Source organism: Microtus oregoni, unplaced genomic scaffold, assembly GCF_018167655.1.
Source record: "Microtus oregoni isolate MIOR12 unplaced genomic scaffold, Mior012 000028F_ref0000031, whole genome shotgun sequence".
NCBI lineage: Eukaryota > Metazoa > Chordata > Mammalia > Rodentia > Cricetidae > Microtus > Microtus oregoni.
The window spans coordinates 20,820,001-20,838,295 of NW_024543087.1; the positions used below are offsets into that span (position 1 = coordinate 20,820,001).

At 50.5% G+C, this 18,295-nt stretch overlaps 1 protein-coding gene across 2 annotated transcripts in view; it reads right to left on the reverse strand.

Moving 5' to 3' along the window:
• The window catches only part of Rab6b (RAB6B, member RAS oncogene family), a 58,821-nt gene that overhangs the window by 30,200 nt on the left and 10,326 nt on the right, over positions 1-18,295 (reverse strand). For both annotated transcript variants that reach the window (XM_041676918.1, XM_041676919.1), the window contains exon 2: positions 837-895. In XM_041676918.1, the coding sequence (XP_041532852.1) occupies positions 837-895 (59 nt within the window). The remainder of the gene's footprint in view (positions 1-836; positions 896-18,295) is intronic.

Genomic DNA, 18,295 nt, shown 5'->3' on the forward strand with positions numbered 1-18,295 from the left:
ATAAATACTTGTCCTTGAAAATGTGATGATAAAGGGATTCCTCTTCCAACACACTGTGTTTGCTTTCTGCAGGCTGAAGGCCCACACTGAGAAGCAAAGCCCGGAGAAGTCTTGCTGAGAGCCGTTCCCTGCCTGAATAGCCCAGCTCTGCTTGAATACCCAGCCTCCCCTTTTCAGGTGTTACCTACTAACATGTCTGGGCACTAGTAACCACAGGACCCACAACCTAGAGAAATGAACTGCAGAACTTTCTATATCCTAAAGGGGGAAAATGGTACTTTATTGAAATGCCTAAGTTTTACAACTTGGGCAAAAAACTTGAATTATGAGGAAAATTTAATTATATAACAACCCTACCACCACCACTGAAACCAAACAGATATGTTTATGCTCCCCAGGATTCTGATGTCACCTAGAGAGTGACGAGAGCCTCTACATGTGCGGTCTGGGTTTTGCGTATGTAAAGTCCAGCGAACAGAACACAAGCACTCGGGACGTGCAGCCGCTCTTGGTTTCAGCCTGCACACTTCTGCCTGCCTCCCAACATAACCAAACATTGTAATGGTTCCAAACCCTCTCTGGTTTTGGGATTTCCCCCTAAAACCAAAAAATAATGCTTCCTTTTCAACATCTAGATTCTGAGATACTTTTCTGCATAGGCCCAGTACTTAGCGAAGAAGTTCCTTCAAAGCAAAAAGACACCTCAGAAACCTGGAGTTGTCCCCCTCTGATCTCAGCAGTCCCTGGAGACAGGCTGGCAGTAGTTTCCAGACAGGAGCCCCAGGCAGAGATGAGAAGCAGGAAAGAAGGGTGGAGGGGGGATGTGGGGCTCTCACCTGGTAGGTGTTGTCAAAGCTGTCATACATGAACCTCGTGATCAGAGACGTCTTCCCAACTGCAAGACAGAAAGGAGAGAGATGTTCAGCTGAAAGAAGACGAGCCGGATGGCCAGCGTCTTTCAACTTGAAGGAGAGATTGGCTTATAAGAACCACAGGAAGGCGGGAAGCAGACCCAGGAAAAAGACCCCAAGTCAAGGTGCTGAGGGTCTACACCAGGTGAGCTCCAGAGGCACTCTTGTCAGATGCCAGGTTACCATGGAGAAGGAGCCCTACCCTTTCCCCAATTCCTACCACACCCAAGTCCAGGTCTGTCATGGCCTTGGGTACCAGAGGACATTCAAGGCCAACAGGATGCTCTTCTTATAGCTGCCCGTGTTCCCTGGGCCACACCATCTCACCATGGGGCATCCGCTCACAGAGTTTCCCATTTATTCAGCTTACACATTAGTGACAAAGGGGCAGGAAAGGTAGCTGTCCTTTCTTATTGTCTCTCAAGGGCAAGCCTATTCCCCACGGAGTGGAGTGTGCCTGACTGTCCAGCCCAACGCTGGGCCCTTAGTATCTCTAGATCCCACCGTGTAAATGACAAGAGGATTCCCAGATACTGTGACAACTGCAGACTTACCCACACGTCTGTAAGCACCCTAACTGGGGCAGAAATGTCCCCAACTGAAAACTGCTAGTATGGTTAAGAGGCCGAGTCTCTTGGGAGACCCATAAATGCCGCTAATTTCCCAAACCGCAGGCTTTGGCTCCTGACACAACCCCGTGCAGCTCCCCTGGGACATGGCAGTGACAGGAATGCCAACTGTTGTACTTCTAGCCATCTGGGAGGGGAAGGAGGATAAGAGAGGGACATTTGTTGGAACATGGAGCACTTCTCTCCTCCATCCTCCCAGGACTCTGCCACAGTCCTGGGAGGCGCAGAAGGAGTGGCAGGAGACAGCCATCCCTGACAAGGAAGGCGAAGATGCCTACGGCCATGAGCTCTCACCATTCTGTCCTCTCCATGTCCAGCAGACCATGGGCACACACTGGGACTGGAGGCATGGCTCGTCGCTGCCTGGATAGGCCTGGACAACCCAATGATCCCGGAAAGGGTCGCTGCTCAGTCTGAATCTACAGACACGTAACATTGCTGACAGCCCACACTGGAGAAAGAGAGGCAGTTACCTTACCAGGAGGCCCCGACAAACCAGGATTGGGCTGCAGTCAAAAGACCCAAGTCCGACCCAGATGGGGTCAAATCCCACTGGGGCACGTTTTAGCTGTGTCACCTTTGAGGTCGCCACTCCTCTGGACCCCTTTATAACATGTCAAAGCAGTCAGAGGATGTAATCAGAAGTGAGTAAGGATTAAAAGAGAAAGGTACATGAGAAAGGCTGAAGGAGGGATCAGGTCACTTCAGAGAGCTGAGGTACTTTCCAGAATGACAGATGAGGAGAAAAACGAAACCACGAGCACTAAGTTTGTATAATGAAGAAATGGATTCCTCCTTGTCTTGGGATGGGGACATTTATATGCTTGGATTGGCATTTGGGGGAGAGGGGGTAGTATCTTTGTTTTTCCTAAGCCCTAGTCACTATACCTGAGCCTATACTAATGAGGTGGTGGCTCCCTAGGTGGCCTCGGGATGAAGCTGTCCATTACAAGACCAGAGGGGTGGGGTCTGGAGCCAATGTAAACTCCAGGAAAGGGAGGAAGCCTGGAGACCGAGCTCCAACACACGGACAACTTTCAACCAGCTCTGTCTACACAGTGAAACCCCAGTAAGAACTCTAGACACCCATGCCCTGGAAAGGCTCATGGGGGAGCCTGCTGGGTTGTGAACACACAGATGTGCCCTGAGGGTAGACAGGCTGTAATTCCATGGGGAAAGGGCCCAGCCTTTCTGTATTCATGGCACTCCTAGACTCACTGATTGGGGAGTCCGGCTAGCTCCAGGGATCTGCCTGTCTCTGCCAGGACTGTGATTTTAGATGTGTGGTACCACACATGTGACGTGGTGCTGAGGAGCCAAACTCAGGTCTTCAGGATTGCATGGTAGGCTACCAACTGAGCTCTCTCTCCACTGCCCCTCATCCCCGCCACTGCAATCTTAGGAGTGCTTTCCTGAGTCTGTTATTGAACCTGAGGAGCACTGGGGACTAGTTGGTCAGAAGTATCCATGCCATGGGATCCCCCAAACATTTTCCAGCTCCTCTAGGTCGAGACAGTTCCTGACGGCCCAGGTGCCCCTTCACACCCTTCCTCAGGCCATCATGCTCTTTAGAACATTTGTCTGTGCACTTTTATTTCTGGTCGGTTTGTTTTGTCTCAGCCCCACCTTGGGCAGGGTCAAATTGCAGTGTCTCTGTCCTGTCCCTGGCTTCTGAAGTCTCTGGGTTCAACAGTCTTTAGGGGACTGGACTGACTGCCCTGCTCTGGACACAAAGCATGACAATGCTACCAGATGCCGGGAGCTGCAGGGAAAGATGTCCTCCATGGCTGTCTCCAGGAACCCACAGGAGGCCTGAGTAGAGCGAATTACATCCCCTCTGCCCGCCCACACTGGTCCCCGCCATGGCATCAAATGAAAGAGCTCTATGGGCTTGGGGTGTTCTCTGCCAAGCTCACCTAACCCTGAAGGGCAGAAGCCCCTTCCCTGTCCCTTTCCTGCCTTATACAACAGGCCTGGCTAGAAGATGCTGGCATCTGGAAATCGACCTGACTAGGCACTGCTGTAGGTCATGGCAAAAGGGAGGGCCGAGAGGGGTGGGAGCACTCAGCAAGCACCGGGACAGCAGCTGGGGAGGGGCAGAAACTGCTGGTAAGCCTCAGCCTTTAATCCCTGCAGGAACCCTCCAGAGAGAGCCGGCTCCCACCCTGCTCCATCCTGAAGGTCACCCCGTCTCCCTGCCAACAACAGCTCACAGACACACTGCAGCAAAGCAGGGCAGTACTTTATTAGACACAAGCAGGGGAATCACTGCAGAGCTCTCTCTGCCCTCGGCTCAGGGCTTGGCAACACTTGTCATCGCCTGGATGTGCAGTCCCACACGACTAAACCGGGAGCTGCCTTTCTGTTTCTCCAGCCAAAGGAAGGTGAGGAAAGTCACCCCTGGGCACTGACCAGGACCCTCTAGGAAGGAGGAAACACTCATGCTCACTGGGCCTCTACTTAAACCGGGCAGGGTATTTGGCTTTGTCCTTGGGTCACCTCGGGAACCCTTGCTTCCGTCCTGTGCATGAAGATATCCAAGGTCACAAAGCAGACAGGCAGTGGAGCTGGGATAGGAGCACAGATCTGTCACAGCACCTTCGCCTCAGCCACCGCTCGGAGCTGCTTCATGTGGAGGTCTGGGCAGGCAACAGATCCTGGGGTCTGTGAGCAGAGCTGCTGGTGGGAGGGTGGGGTGGGCAGCAGGACCCCAGGCAGCAGGAACAGTGTAAGCCAATGCAGAGGCGGGGGATGGGGGAAGTGGGGGGTGGGGGATTCCATTAAGACAGGAGAAGAGAAGGCCGGGATCTCATGGGGATGTTATGTGGAGGCCCCTCAGTCTTAACCCTGCCTTACAGAAAACGGAGTCAGACCCAGTGTGCGAGGAGAGACGTGAACAGAAAACACTGTTCCCAGAAGCTCCATGAGGCTGCAGGGTTGATGGAAACAGAAACTCACCCTTGGGGCCAGCTGTGGAGGACGACAAAGGGCAGATAGAAAGGCTAGACTGGCAGGGGCATGGTAGCCATGGCTGAAGCTTCCAAGGCAGTGGGAGCTCCAGAAGAATCCTTAGCACAAAGGCTATGGATGTGCAGAGAAACGGTAGTTCAACATTCCCACCACAGGCTCGCAGAGGGGTCCCCATTCCACACGCTCTCTCTCACAATGCAAGTCTGGGACTCATTCAGGTGCTGAGTCTGGCGGGTCCGACTCCAGTGACAGAAACGATACTGTGTGACTCCCCACACCGAGGTATAAAGGGCAGATCGCCTGTCCGAAGTGGGCTCCTGCCCTAGACCTGGGCTGTCACATCTCATGAAAGCCCACTCCAGTCCATCTGGACGAGATCACTCTGGTGTGTTCGTGTGACAAGCAACTGAGACATCCCCTATCTCAGGTGACCTGTGCATGAAGGAGCCGTCTCATTCTGAGACCTCTTGCCTCAACCTCCAGGCTGCTTTCAATGCTGCGTGTTCAGAAGCAAAGCATGCTTGCCCTGCTGTGTCCTGCTCCAATTATGAACCCGAGGGCCATGTAAGTATCCTCCTCCTCCTCCTGCTGCTGCTGAGTTTGGGGTGGTTTGACAGAGGGCATGAGCTACTCAGAGTCAGTTCTGAGCTTTAAAAGGACCTCACCCTGCTCGGGGAGACTGGCTACAGAAGCTACCCTGGAGGTGGGGCAGAAGTCTGATGAGAGATGGACCATCTGAAAGGATGCAGGGGCAACAGGGGTGAAAGAACAGAGGAGGTGACAGGACCCCAGAGCAGGTCAGAGCCAAGTGAGAACCCAGGATGGATTCAGTCACCTGGCTTTGTAACCAGCAGATGATGGAGCCATTCTCTGGGCTCCAGCACCCAAGGAGAGATTGGGTAATCGGCTCAGATTCAGAGCACCACAAAAACTTTCCTTAGAAAGATCAGACAGTCTTAGAATCATCAGATATAGGCCCTGACTACAGAAAGTAAATATATAAAGCAATCATTCAGTCTCATGAGCAATGGGTCTACACCTATTTCCCATTAAATAACTTTTATTTTCTTTGAACTCTCTCCTGAGCTGCTGGACCAGGCTCTTGCACACTCCACAGGCTGTGAGGCACTCAGTCCCACACACCACGGAGGTACCACCAGCTGCTGGACAGACTGAACACTGGCCCTGGGGGGCCTTCTCCCAGTGCCTGCCTGCCTGTCTCCTCGGGGTCCACATACTCCACTCGCCTCCCACAGTCTGTGGGCCTCCGTGACTCAGCACAAGTTTCAGCCTGACAGATTTCTGTACATTCTGCTGGGTTCTAAATAGCTGTAGAAGACCGAGAAGTTTCCACATTCGGTGAGCCTCTACTGGGTGCTGACTCTGACAGGTTCATTCTGGGCAGCGAATTCACGGTGAAAAAGCAGGCTGCCCTCGAGAAGCCCTGGTCACGTGGAGCTAGACCCCACCATGAGTACCTGAAATGACAGACTTCAGGGAAGTGGCTGCAATGAGGCCCTGCCGGGGGAGTCCTAGCTTCCTCTCGGAGGGGAAGTGGCATCTGGATTGGTGGGAAGAGGTGGAGATGAAGATCTGAGGACTGAGGGATGGGGTGATCCATTACGCAGTCATTCACCTATACCATTCCATCAGCGCCATGTTTGAGAGTCGGTACCCATGAGGGCGTGACTTGGGCCCAGGTTACAGGATGAGAGCTGCATGCATGGCCTCTCTCTATGAAGGATACATACCCTCCTCATCTCCACAGTGAATGTGAATGTAGGCAGAGAGATGGCTGCTAGGGCCAGGGAATGTGACAGGGCCCAGGAAATCACCTGCCGGCTTGGAGGGTCTGCAAGGCCTGGAGAAGCTGTAACAACCACGCTGAGCCTTGGCCTGCAGCCTGTTCTCTGCTCCAGAGCACAGTACTGTTCCTAACTGCTCTGCAGCACTCTCGGGAAGACATGCACCATCCTAGTCCTCCTGATGGTCCAGGAAGAGCTCACGTCCTGGATGGCAGTAGCAGGTAACTCATGGTTACAGCCAAGGTGGATTGCCTGCCTCTCGGATGTTGGGGTTTTCAGGAATGGGCATGGGGCCAGGCACTAGGTCTCTGCACCCTGTCTCCAGCCCTCATCAAGGCGGATCTGCTGCTCTGAGGAGGTGGCTCTAGGGGCTGAAGATTCGAATCTGCTTCCTTCCATCTCAAGCCACCTACTCTGAGGATGGGACCAGCCCGCTCAGCTGTCCTGACCACTCAGTTTTCAGGACACAGATGGGAAATGCTGTGGGGATGCTGGCAGCCCAGGGCCCGAAACTGGCAGGAGGACAAGCCACCGAGACCCTGCGTCACTGTTTCATAGTGCCCTCAAAAGATGTCTGCACCTTCCCTGCAACCTCCGCACACCGAGTCCTCGGTCACTGGCCAAGCTGCGGCGTGCGTGATACCTAGACCCTGTGAGGGGGAGAGGAACAGGAGAAGACAGCAGCAACCTCTGTCTGAGTCTTGTTTCCTTTTGTTCCGTGTTAAAGAAACAGAAAATCCAGCCCTCTCCGATTGTGAAAGAAAAATATGCCTGGGGCCAGGCTCCCCCCCCCCTCCACACCCCACCCTGCCACCCTGTTCTCAAAGCAGCCCTGACAGCTCCCACCTGAGCCCTCAGGGCCCGGCTGGCTCACTGTAGGCTAAATGAGGAAACAGGTGAAAAATCCCATTTCAAACCTTTCCCCCACAGACTCAGACGGTAATTAAGAAATATGCAAAGCTCTTCATTGGACACTTTAATTAAGTGTGTTAATTCCCTCTGCCAGCGAATGCTCAGCTGCCTGGGCCTCACTCAGGGGCCAGTGAAGTTGGAAGAGGGAGATAGAGGGCAGGACGAAGAGGGAGGCTGGGGACAGCAAGGTATGGAGCAGGCTGGTGTGTGCTGACCTGCTGGCCTCCTTCCCGAGTGTCCCTGCCTCACAGCCCCCCGCAGCCACCTCCCCATCTAAGCCCAGTGTCCCTGGAAGCCTGCCCTGACTCGGCTGTGGAATGTCACTTCACTACCAAACTTCACACTTGCTGGAAAAGTGGGGGTCCTGGGGTACAGAAGGGAGTTCCGGCCGCCTACCCGACCCTGACCGGGTACAGACCTTGGAACCATTATGGCCCCCTGAGGACCCCAGTCCTTTGAGCAAGAAAGAGTAGGACCAGGGGATCCAAAGGAATCTTGGCAACATACAAGTCCACATGCTAGGGGTTGGAGAGGTGGTTCTGTGGTTAAGGGCACTTATTGCTCCTTCAGAGGACTAACTGGAGTTCACTCTGGTGGCTTACAGCTACCTGTACCTCCAGTTCCAGCTCCAGGAGGATCTGATGCCTCTGGGCTTCTTGGGCACATACATATAATTTCAACAACAACAGTAACAAGAACATTTTAATTTAAGAGATTGAAAATAGGCGCAGGAAAGATGGCTCAGCGGTTAAGAGCACTGCCTGCTTTTCCAAAGGTCCTGAGTTCAATTCTCTGCAACCACATGGTGGCTCACAACCATCTGTAATGAGATCTGGTGCCCTCTTGAGGAAGAGATCTCGTCAGTCGTTCTCATCAACTTAGACCATGAAACCCAATACTGACAAGTTCAACAGAACCGCCATATACGGGCTGCCCATGCATGCTTCAGCATCGCCAAGGCATAAATTTCATTTAAAAAAAGAAATTAAAAATAAAATGGAGGCTGGGCAGTGATTGCACATGCCTTTAATCTCAGCATTTGAGAGGCAGAGGCAGGCGGATCTCTGTGAGTTCGAGGCCAGCCTGGTCTACAGAGCAAGTTCTAGAAGCAGCCAGGATAGTTATACAGGAAAACCGTGTCTTGAAAAGCCCCCCCCCCAAAAAAAAAGGAAATAAAGAAGACACCCCCATTTCACCCATGTAGAAAGGGCAGATAAGGGCAGAAAACAGAGGGCCATAAATAAAGGTTCCTTGTTGCCCTAATACTACAGACAAGCATGCTCCCCTCATCCAGGACCCCTCAGGTAGGCAGGGTGGGTGGTCCTCTAGACACCATTATCAAAGCCCTGAGCCCATTGCTAGGGCTTCGTATGGTGATCAGACAGTGCATTGGAAGGCCCAGCCTCAGTTTTCCTTTCTGGGCTGTCTTCCTGCTTTTTTTTCCCAGTGGTTCCTCCTTCAGGAGAAAGGAAGGGGAGGGAAGAGCTGCCCACAGGGCTGGGCTAGGTGAGACCCTTCCAAAGGTGCCCAGCCTCTGGCCGCTCAGGGGGCTCAGCCCCTTCCTGCCTACAGAGGATCATAGGCTCACCTTTGGTTTCCTTTTGTTCTCCCCCTTCCTTTCTGTCTCCACACCCAGGTTTACTAAGACACAACTGACAAAGGAAAGTTATATATAGTTAGAGCATACAATGTGAAGCTTTGCTGCAACTCCCTCTCTATACAGATGCAGACAGATGATAGGGATATGTACTATGAAATGATACAGCAGTTAGTTTAACTAATGTATTCATCACAACACAGCTACCTTTCTGACATGTGTATATGCGTGCCTGAGGTATGTGTGTGTGTGTGTGTGTGTGTGCGCGTGCACGTGATGTATGTGGTGAGTGTGTGTGCATGATGCATGTGGTATGTGTGCATGATGTGCATGTGTGTGGTGTGTGCATGTGGTGTGTGGTGTGTGCATGTGCATGTGGCGCCCAGAGGTTGACGTCATGTATCTTTTTCAGCTGTTCTTCACCTTATGTGTTGAAGCAGAGATTCTCAATTGAACCCAGAGTTCTTTGGCTCACCTGTCTAGACAGCTTGCTGCAGGGATAGCCCATCTCCGCCTCCTGAGTGCTGGGATCACAGGTTGGTGTGACCACCTGGTATATATGTAGGGGCTGAGCACCAGAATGCCAATCATCACATGTGTACGGCAAGGACTTTACTCACCATGTCATCTCCCCAGACTCCCAGGTACCTTTTTTGTAATGACAATACTTAGGATTTGCCAGACACACAAGGACACAGCCGTGTGGTTTCACCTGTAAGTTCAATCTTCAGAAACAGAGCGTAGAGAGTAGCTAATGGCAGAGGGTGAAGGAAGTGGGGAGATGTCAGGCAAAGGTACAGACTTGTGGCCACAGGTGAGTTCTGGAGACCCAGTCTGCATCAGGGGGAGGCCAATCCACAGGCTACTAGACGGCTCTTCACACTGTCCACTTCCCTCCTTCTCTCCAAAGCCTGGGAACTGGTGCATTAATCTCCCCACCCCCCGCCCAGCCTCATGAGATCCCAAGACACTGGAAACCATCATTGCCTAGCCAAACCTAACTGAGATTTCATGTTCTCCCCTAATCCCAAGAAGATCCTTGGGGTATTTGTCTTAGCCAATCCCACTGTAAGATTTAATGATTTTGGGTGCATCAGCCACAGGAATATCCTACTCCTTAACCCAAAGTCAAAGCCAGTCTCGGTTCAGAACCAGGAAGCAAGCAGTTTGAGCTCTGACTGAGGCTTTCCCAGTTCAAGGCCAGGAAATGACATGGAGCCCCTGAAGTATGAGACTGATAATAATCATAATATTGCAAGTATAACAATTCATTATTATTAAAGTTATATGGATATCTTACCACCTGCACTCAAAATACGTTATTGCACTGTGTTAACCTCATGTCTTCCAGTTGGCCATGAGAAGCAGTAGAAGTGAGACAGCTAGAGGGATACCATTCTACTCATGTGATTAAAAACCAAACCAGGAATGAGATACTGAGATGGTTTTTTTATGAGCTGTGTTCCAAAAAACATTAGAAAAGAGTCTGGAGTGCAGAAATTATAGCCACTCAAAGGGCCAGTGTGTACACTTATACAATGAACTGTATGCCATCACTACCGGAAAAACCAAGGCTGATGATCAGATCAAGTCAGCCTTCATAGTCACGGACTCAGGATAGTGTCCTGACAGACAGACAAACATATGAGAACCCTAAGATCCAGCGATTTTAGCTTCTGGTCAAGCTGGAGAAACAGAGACCAGATACACCATCTCATTCAAATGACAGACAAGTACAGAAAACAGCAACGTAAAATAATGGCTTCTAGGCAATGGCGGTCTCAGAGAGACATGGGACAAATGGCGTGTGCTCCACAGGCAATGCCGTGAGCGTCAGAGGAACCTGGTGCACCCCTGAGTGGAGGAGATGGAGCTGAGAGCCTAGGAGATAAACAACTGGAGTCAACAAGACAAAGTTCCAGAAAAGAGGACCAGAGAGAAAACTGTAGCATCTAGGAGGGTCTCTTTCAAGTCTCAAGCTGAGCGCTGAGCAGCCAGTGTGTAGAGGAACTAGCTGGGGCAGAGGAATGACCTCCCCCTACAGCAGAGGAAGCCATGTTTAGTGCCCAGACAGGGCTGGTGACAGCCCCTGTTCCCACCAGTCACCTAGAATGTTCATCATTTGAAGGACACTGGGGGACCTCAGAAGTGGGCTGCAATTCACTGAGTGTTGCTTAGGACCCAACTAACGACTCTTCAGAATATTATAGGAATATAAAACTATGTAGTGCCCAATAACAACAAGTTCCCGGTACCTGATACCCAATAAAAAATATCACCAGGTGAGGCTGGGGAAATGGCTCAGAGGTTAAGACCACCGGCTGCTCCTCCAGAGGTTCAATTCCCAGCACCCAAAACCGCTCACAACCTCTAGATCTAGGGAATTTCATGCCATCTTCTGGCCCTTTCTGGGCACTGGGCACACCTGTGGTGCACAGCCATACATGCAGGCAAAACACCCATACACATAAGGAATAATCACCAGGCATGCAAAGAAGCCTGAAAATGGGAACATAAAAAGGAAAAAAGAAAAAAAAATCATCTGGAACCAAACACAAATCAACACACTAGAATTAGCAGATAGATAATATGAGATTGTTATTATAACTACATTCCGTATGCTCGAAAGTTAAATAGAGACAAGAAATATGTTTTTAAAAACAGAAATCAAAATTCCAGAGGTGAAAACTACAATGTCAGAGATGATGGATGACACATCACAGAATTAACAGCAGTGAACTTGAGAACAGTGATAAACACTATCTAAGAGGAGACAGTGTGGGGGAGGGGGAAATAAAAATGATCAGAATACCAGTGAGCTGGGGGCTGATGTCAAGTGGTCTTCCATACATGTTCTCAAAGGCTGAAGGAGAGACAGAGGTGGTGGCGGGGGAGAAAAAGAAAAAAAAGAAAAGAGCTCACTGAAAGCACCCCAAGAAGCATCACTGCCAGGCTATACAGAGTCAGGGTTAGCAGAAGGCTGAGGGGTGAGGGTGAGCGCAGAAGGATGGGGGTCCTTTGTGCACCATAAGGGGGCAGCAGAGTGCCCCCCTAAAGTGTTAGCAGCAAGAAGACAATGGATTGCTTAGCATGCACTGGGCCCTGGGCCTTGGTGCAATTCTCAGCCCTATGGTTAAAAAACAAAACAAAACAAAACACAAAACAAAAACAAACAAACAAAAACCCCAAAACAGGCCTTGGGCAAATGTCTATAAAGTTCTGAAAGTAAAAAACTTAGTTAATACACTAAGCATTAACTTAAAATTCTATACGCAGGGACAGCATCTCTAAAAGGCAAGACAAAGGCTAATTTTATTTATTTAGACACATAAAAAGCTAACAATGTGTCGCTAGCAGATCATCATGACAAAAACCGTTGCTGGATTCTTCAAGGACGAGGGGAATGATGCTGGGGGGGGGGGAAGCAGAGTGACACAGAAAAAGGTGGGCGTGGACAGGACACGGGCAAATACCACAACCTTTGTCATTTAAGTCCCTCTGAAGATAGACTGTCCGGACAAAAGTAACTATAAGCCTAAGAGGACGATGAGAAAAACCCTTGCTGCTCTGAAATGATGCAACATCCACTTGGAAACTGTTTTTACTAAAAAGCTTGGATCCTCACTGGTCCCATGAGGCCACTAAAGCAGGAGAAAACCCTTCATCCCACATCTTTCTCTTTGGTCTTAAACTCAGGGTCAGAGCTGGGTGTCCCAGTGCCCCCCTTTAATCCCAGCACTCAGGGGGCAGAAGCAGGCTGGTTTCTATTGCACAGTGAGACAGTGAGACCCTGTCTCAAACAAATGACTTAGGTCCAGGCTGCTGCTTAACTCTGCACACAGGCATGTTAGTCACCCAAGGGAAATATGTGCAAAACTGTGATACCCGGTTTACCTCCTTCCTCTTCAAGAGGGAAAGTATGCAGATAAAAACAACTTCCTGTCAGACCTTACTATCCGAGACACCTCCCCGCCCCCAACAAAATGAAACACAAGGTACCAGGGAATGGCTACTCCTTGCTTTTACTGCCATCACCTGGATATCAGCAGCAGCGGCTCCTCATGGACAGAATGCCCACCTTGAGTGTATTGTCCCATCGTGGTGTCTTCTGTCCCTGTCTGTCCCTCTCCATCCCCCCCTCCTCCCTCCCCTGCTCCCTGCACAGAAGTAAATGTCTTAAGGGGACTGGCTTGACCCCTCAAGCAAGGACGTCAGCTACCTAGCTGAACCGGAACTGGCCAGTTTAACCAAGACTGCTTACTTAGGCAAACCTTTTACCCCCCGTCACTCTTCTGTCTACTTAGACCTAAACCTTGAGTCAGTTCCCAGAAGATGGACAGCCTGAAAATACTTAATGGAGTTTGTTTCCCAGCATAGCCGGTTCATCAAAATCCTTCTCTGTCTTTTTACCCTTATTCCCTGCTTTCTTTGGAGTAGGTGATGGGGACCTAATAGTTGGGACCTTCAGGGCTGGGCCTCTGGCCTAGGACTCCAGTTTTGAGGACATGCTGAGGAAATAGCCTCTTCGAAATAGTATCTGCCCCAGATTCTACTATTTCAGGAAAAAAAATATTTCAAAAATGAAAGTGAGATAAAGACAGACAAATGCCAAGACAATTCACTGCTGGCAGATCTACTGTATGGGAGAACTGAGGGGCAAAAGGAGAGGCGGCTACAGAGTCACTCACTCTGTCTTGTCATCAGCACAGCTGCTTTGAGGGTCACCACGCCTGGGTTTTATAAGCTTGGTTCTGCCTCTGACTGGCTGTGTGACCTTATACTAGTTACTACCCTCTCTGGGGTTTAGCTTCCTCATCCATACGATCTATATGACCAAAGTCTTAAGAACACTACTATTTGCTGGGCAGTGGTGGCACACACCTTTAATCCCAGCACTCCAGTAGTGAGGCAGAGTTCAGGGCCAGTCTAGTCTACAAGAGCTAGTTACAAGATAGGCTCCAAAGCTACAGAGAAACCTGTCTCGAAAAACCAAAAAGAATTCTATACTTTTACTACTTAAGATTTAGAAAGTGAGGTCCTGTGTTAAAGGCAAAGGGGAAGTCTTTATATTATTTATTCTAACTTTTTATGAACCTAAAAGTATGACAAAATAAAAGACAATTAAAAGGAAAAATAATAGTTATAGTATATACATGTCTCTGAGATACCCAACATAATCAGGAAATGGTATATTCTGATTAAACAAATATGTTGGTGAATGTTTTATTTTAAGATTTAATTTTTAAGTACGTGTTCATATGTGTGCGAGGGGTATCAGAACCCCTGCAGCTGGAGTTACAAGTGGTCATAAGTCACCTAATGTGGGTGCTGGGAGCCAAACTTGGGTAGGCTCTTAACAGCTGAATATCTCTCCTGCCCCTAGTGAGATTTCCCTAAGAAACTGGAATATTACTGTACATCTATTCAAGCCTCATGGAGGAACAGGACTGAGCTGCGTCAGAGGCTGCTGTAAGCTTTTCTTATTACAGGTTCCCACTGCTGTGTGCACATCTGAGATGCATGTTGTACATATATATACAGGTGTGTGTACATACATGGCCAATACAAGAGGTCTGTGTGGACATGCCTCAGTTTCCCTGGGCTTGCTGTTAGGACTGATGGTCAAGAAGGTCACCTTCAGGGGTTCTGGGATCCTTCCGAGATCTCGGCACCTCACTATAGGCTAGCCAACCCCAGCCAGCCTACCCAAGTCCCAATTCTTTCTGCCTTGCAGGGTGGCATCAAACACTCATAGCAATCTCAGAAAGGTGTGGTGCCGTCCATGCAGGCCAAGTAAAGACTCCTGGATGTCACACACATGGCACTGGCAGGTCCCCATACACAGCACACACAGCAACCCTTAGCTTCCCAGGAAAGTCACACTGAGCTAAGTCAGCTGCTCTGAATCTCAGCCCGACTCCAGAAAGACATTACAGACCAACTGTGTCCATGCATCTCAGAAGCTGCAGAACTGGTCCACCATGATCACAAGCATGCTGTAGAGAAGGGAGATGAGCATGCTCCATTCCCATACCCCCACCCCATCTCTTTAAAAGGTTTCTGCTAATGAAATCTGGCAGCTTATCTAACAGGATGTCTTGATTTGGCCAGTCATGACTTTGATAAAGTACTGAGCATGCTCATCCTTTTCTTGCCAAGGCTGGAGGTGTGGATGTTAAAAGCCTCAGGAAGAAAGAGAAGAAAGATGAGGTGGCAAGATGGCGGACAGAATGCTGTGGGGCATGGCTGTGCTCCCTGAATTGTCAGAGACTTGTAATAACCTATAGTTTCCAAGACCAGGTCAAAGCATTGGCACGACAATGGAACCAAGCTTGCTCAGGACTGCGGAAGAGGCCTGCAGATGACGGATGCTGGCAGGCATCTCCCCAGAAGTCCATGCCCTTCTCAGAGGAACTCTTCGGCTGGCAAGCTAGGATGTTCTCAGTCTCCATGAGAACAGGGGCTGGTTCCTGTGCTGCCTTTGTGGGTCCCCGCTCCTCTTTCTGTCCTCCGCAGATGCCCACACAGCTTCTCACTTTACTTCTGGCTCGGGAGAAGATGGACAGAGGTCGCCCCCCCCTCAAGCCGGTTGGAAAGGGAAAATTGATAGATCTCTCATTCATCCTCCTGCTCATGAGACATATGTACTGACCCCTGCATAGCAGCAGGTCTCCTGCTGAAGTACCACGAGGTCTGCTAAACCTCAGGCCCCCGGGCCTGTGTGAACACGAGCCATCTGGAACACTGGAAGGACCACAGTGCCTCCAACGTTTGTGGAACACAGACGGTTGCTGGTCAGGCACCAGCCTAGATGAAGAAACAGGGAATGGGGGCAATGTTCAGATTCTCGCCCCCACACTGCATGCTCTAGATCTCTAAGGAGCCAGTCTCAAAAGCAGCCCCATAATGTTGGAAGCCACAGAGGACTCTGGAGCCGATGGTTCAGAATCCACGTTTCTCCTGGCCAGCAAGTAAGGTCAGAAGCTTTATGAGGATCTACAGAGGATAGGAAGAGAAGCTGGGACCCAGAGAGGTAGCACCGGAAGCAGCCCCCGTTACCATGGAGACTGAGAGCACCCTGGTTTGCCAGCTGGCACCATGCTACCTTTCACACATCCAAGAGATGTGAAGCCAGAGAAGAGGGGTCACCTGTCTAACAGGACTCAGCACCAGGGCCACAGCCAGGCACGGTCTCTTCCAGTGCACTACTGAAAGGCTGCCCTCAGAAGCTGTTCTTACTCCTTGTCCTTGCCGCTGATATGAACCCACACGGTCCCCCAATGTGCCACCACTCCAGGAAGGCTCCATACAAGAGGAAGTGCCAACAGAGAGCTTAGAGGACAACGAAACATGGCGGCCTGGCTCCTGGGAGGGCCACCCATCAGGGCAGCCTCAGAATACAAGGGCATGGCAAGAAGGGCCTGCCGGACGTTCTAGCCCTGCATGTGACAGAGGTTTATTTGAGACCACATGAAGAACATAAGCAGATCATGCATCAGGGCTTCATAATGGGGCCTGGGCAGCTGCTTAACCTAGGGCAGGTCACGGATCCCTCCTGAGAACTCCACTTCTTCTCTGATAAAGGGACCCCCACCACCTTCTCTCCTCTGTGTAAGCTATCTGCTGCTGTGTACCATCACAAGGTCACAAACAAGGTGTCTGCTGCTAGGCTGTACTTATTTTCTGAAGTTAGAATCCTCCTCCAAGCTTATAACGTAGAAGACAAGACTTTGGATCTTCATGGTTGTGGACTGAACTGAAGCCTCGTTCTCTTGCTGGTTGGTGGCTGCATTTACTTCTTAGAGGCCAGCCACAGCTCCCAGCCACAAAGTCCCTCTCTACACACACTTACACACAGTAAGGCAGCTTATTTGAGGCCTGGAGGAATAGTTTTCTAATAAAACAGTTGAGGGGGCTGGGGAGATGGCTCAGTGGGCAAAGGGCTTGCCACACTAGCATGAGGACATCCTCAACACCCCTGTGAAAAGCAAGGGCTATTTTTTTTTCCTTAGGCAGCACATGCCTATAAATTTTAGCACAGGAGGTAGAGGCAGGAGAATTACCAGGGCTCATTGAACAGTGAATCTAGCCCATCAATGACTCCAGGTTCATTGAGAGACCCTGTCTCAAAATATATGGTGGAGAGAAGTGGAGAAAGACACCTGGTGTAGTCCCCTGGGGGACATGGAGTAGGAAAATAAGGGATGCTTATCATCAAAGCACACTGCATACATGTATGACGTTTTTAAAGAATAAATTTTAATTAATCAATGAAAAATAATCAATGGACAAACTATCCTGTTACCTTTCCCAGTAATATGACTCAATTTCACGAGTGACCTCTTGCCACCTCTGCCGTACTGTATGGGCTAGCAGCACATCACCAAGTTCATCTGCGCTCAGGGGAAGGATATTTGAGAAATGGGACTCACTGTGACATGCTCACGGGGGACTGCCTTTCCCTTCCCCCTCCTACGGCTGTGAACTGGGCTGACTCCCCCCCCCCCCAAGACCTCCACCACGGGGTCTTCTAGCCTTCAGACATTCCTCTCAGTCTCCTGGGATAAAGGCAGAAGGCAGGGCTGCTCTGCAGTGCCTACTGGTCCACACCTCTGCCCAGTTCGCCCACACCACAGCTGGGGCCCCCAAACAGCAGACACTGAAGATGCCAGCTCCAGCAGCCCTTCTGTTCCCAGAGCTGCAGAAGAGCTGAGTTTTCTGGCCCCACATGTGGGGCTCTGCCATTTTCTGATGTGGGTAGGAAAGACCAGGACTGGAGGCTGGCCATGTGCCTTCCTAGTGAGGCCTCCTACTCCATGTGATCCGGGCAGTGGCCTGCAGTACTATGGTGGGCTGTGGGGAAGTGGGAGGAAACCCGATGAATCAGAATCAAGAGCACACAGACCCTAGGTGTGCATGTAGGATGTGCTAAGAACTTAAAAATAATTTGGGAGTGTTTTTTCCCTGAAATGAAGCCCTTCCTGGGGAGAGTTCTCTACAGAAGGAGCAGAAGTCAGCCGAGAGCTCAGTCCCAAGGTGTGACTTTATTACAGGGACCAGTTAAGTGTCATCTTCAGGGTCACAGCAGCAGCAAAAATCCTTGGGGGAGGAAGAGGTGGAACTCGGCGCCCCTCCCTTCAGCTCCCCACGGGAAGCGCTGGGATACTGGGACTTGCTGATGGAGGTCCTCCAGCAAGCACCACTCAGAATCTTCCTTTTCTTGACTGCCCCACAGGGCTACAGTCCTCTTCCTGGCCTTCACGGTCACAATGTCCTGTGCCCAAGAACCAGCAGCAGTCTGACAGAACCGCCAGCCTTTGACTGGACTTGGTCAGAACCCTGGGATGGATAGTACCACTACTATGAGCAGTCAAGCATCCTGGCTCTGGAAGCCCCAGGGAAGCCAGTGAGTCCTTTAAGTCCTAGGGTGTTGTACTGGCCTGTGCTGGAGGCAGTAAGCACACCTTCCCT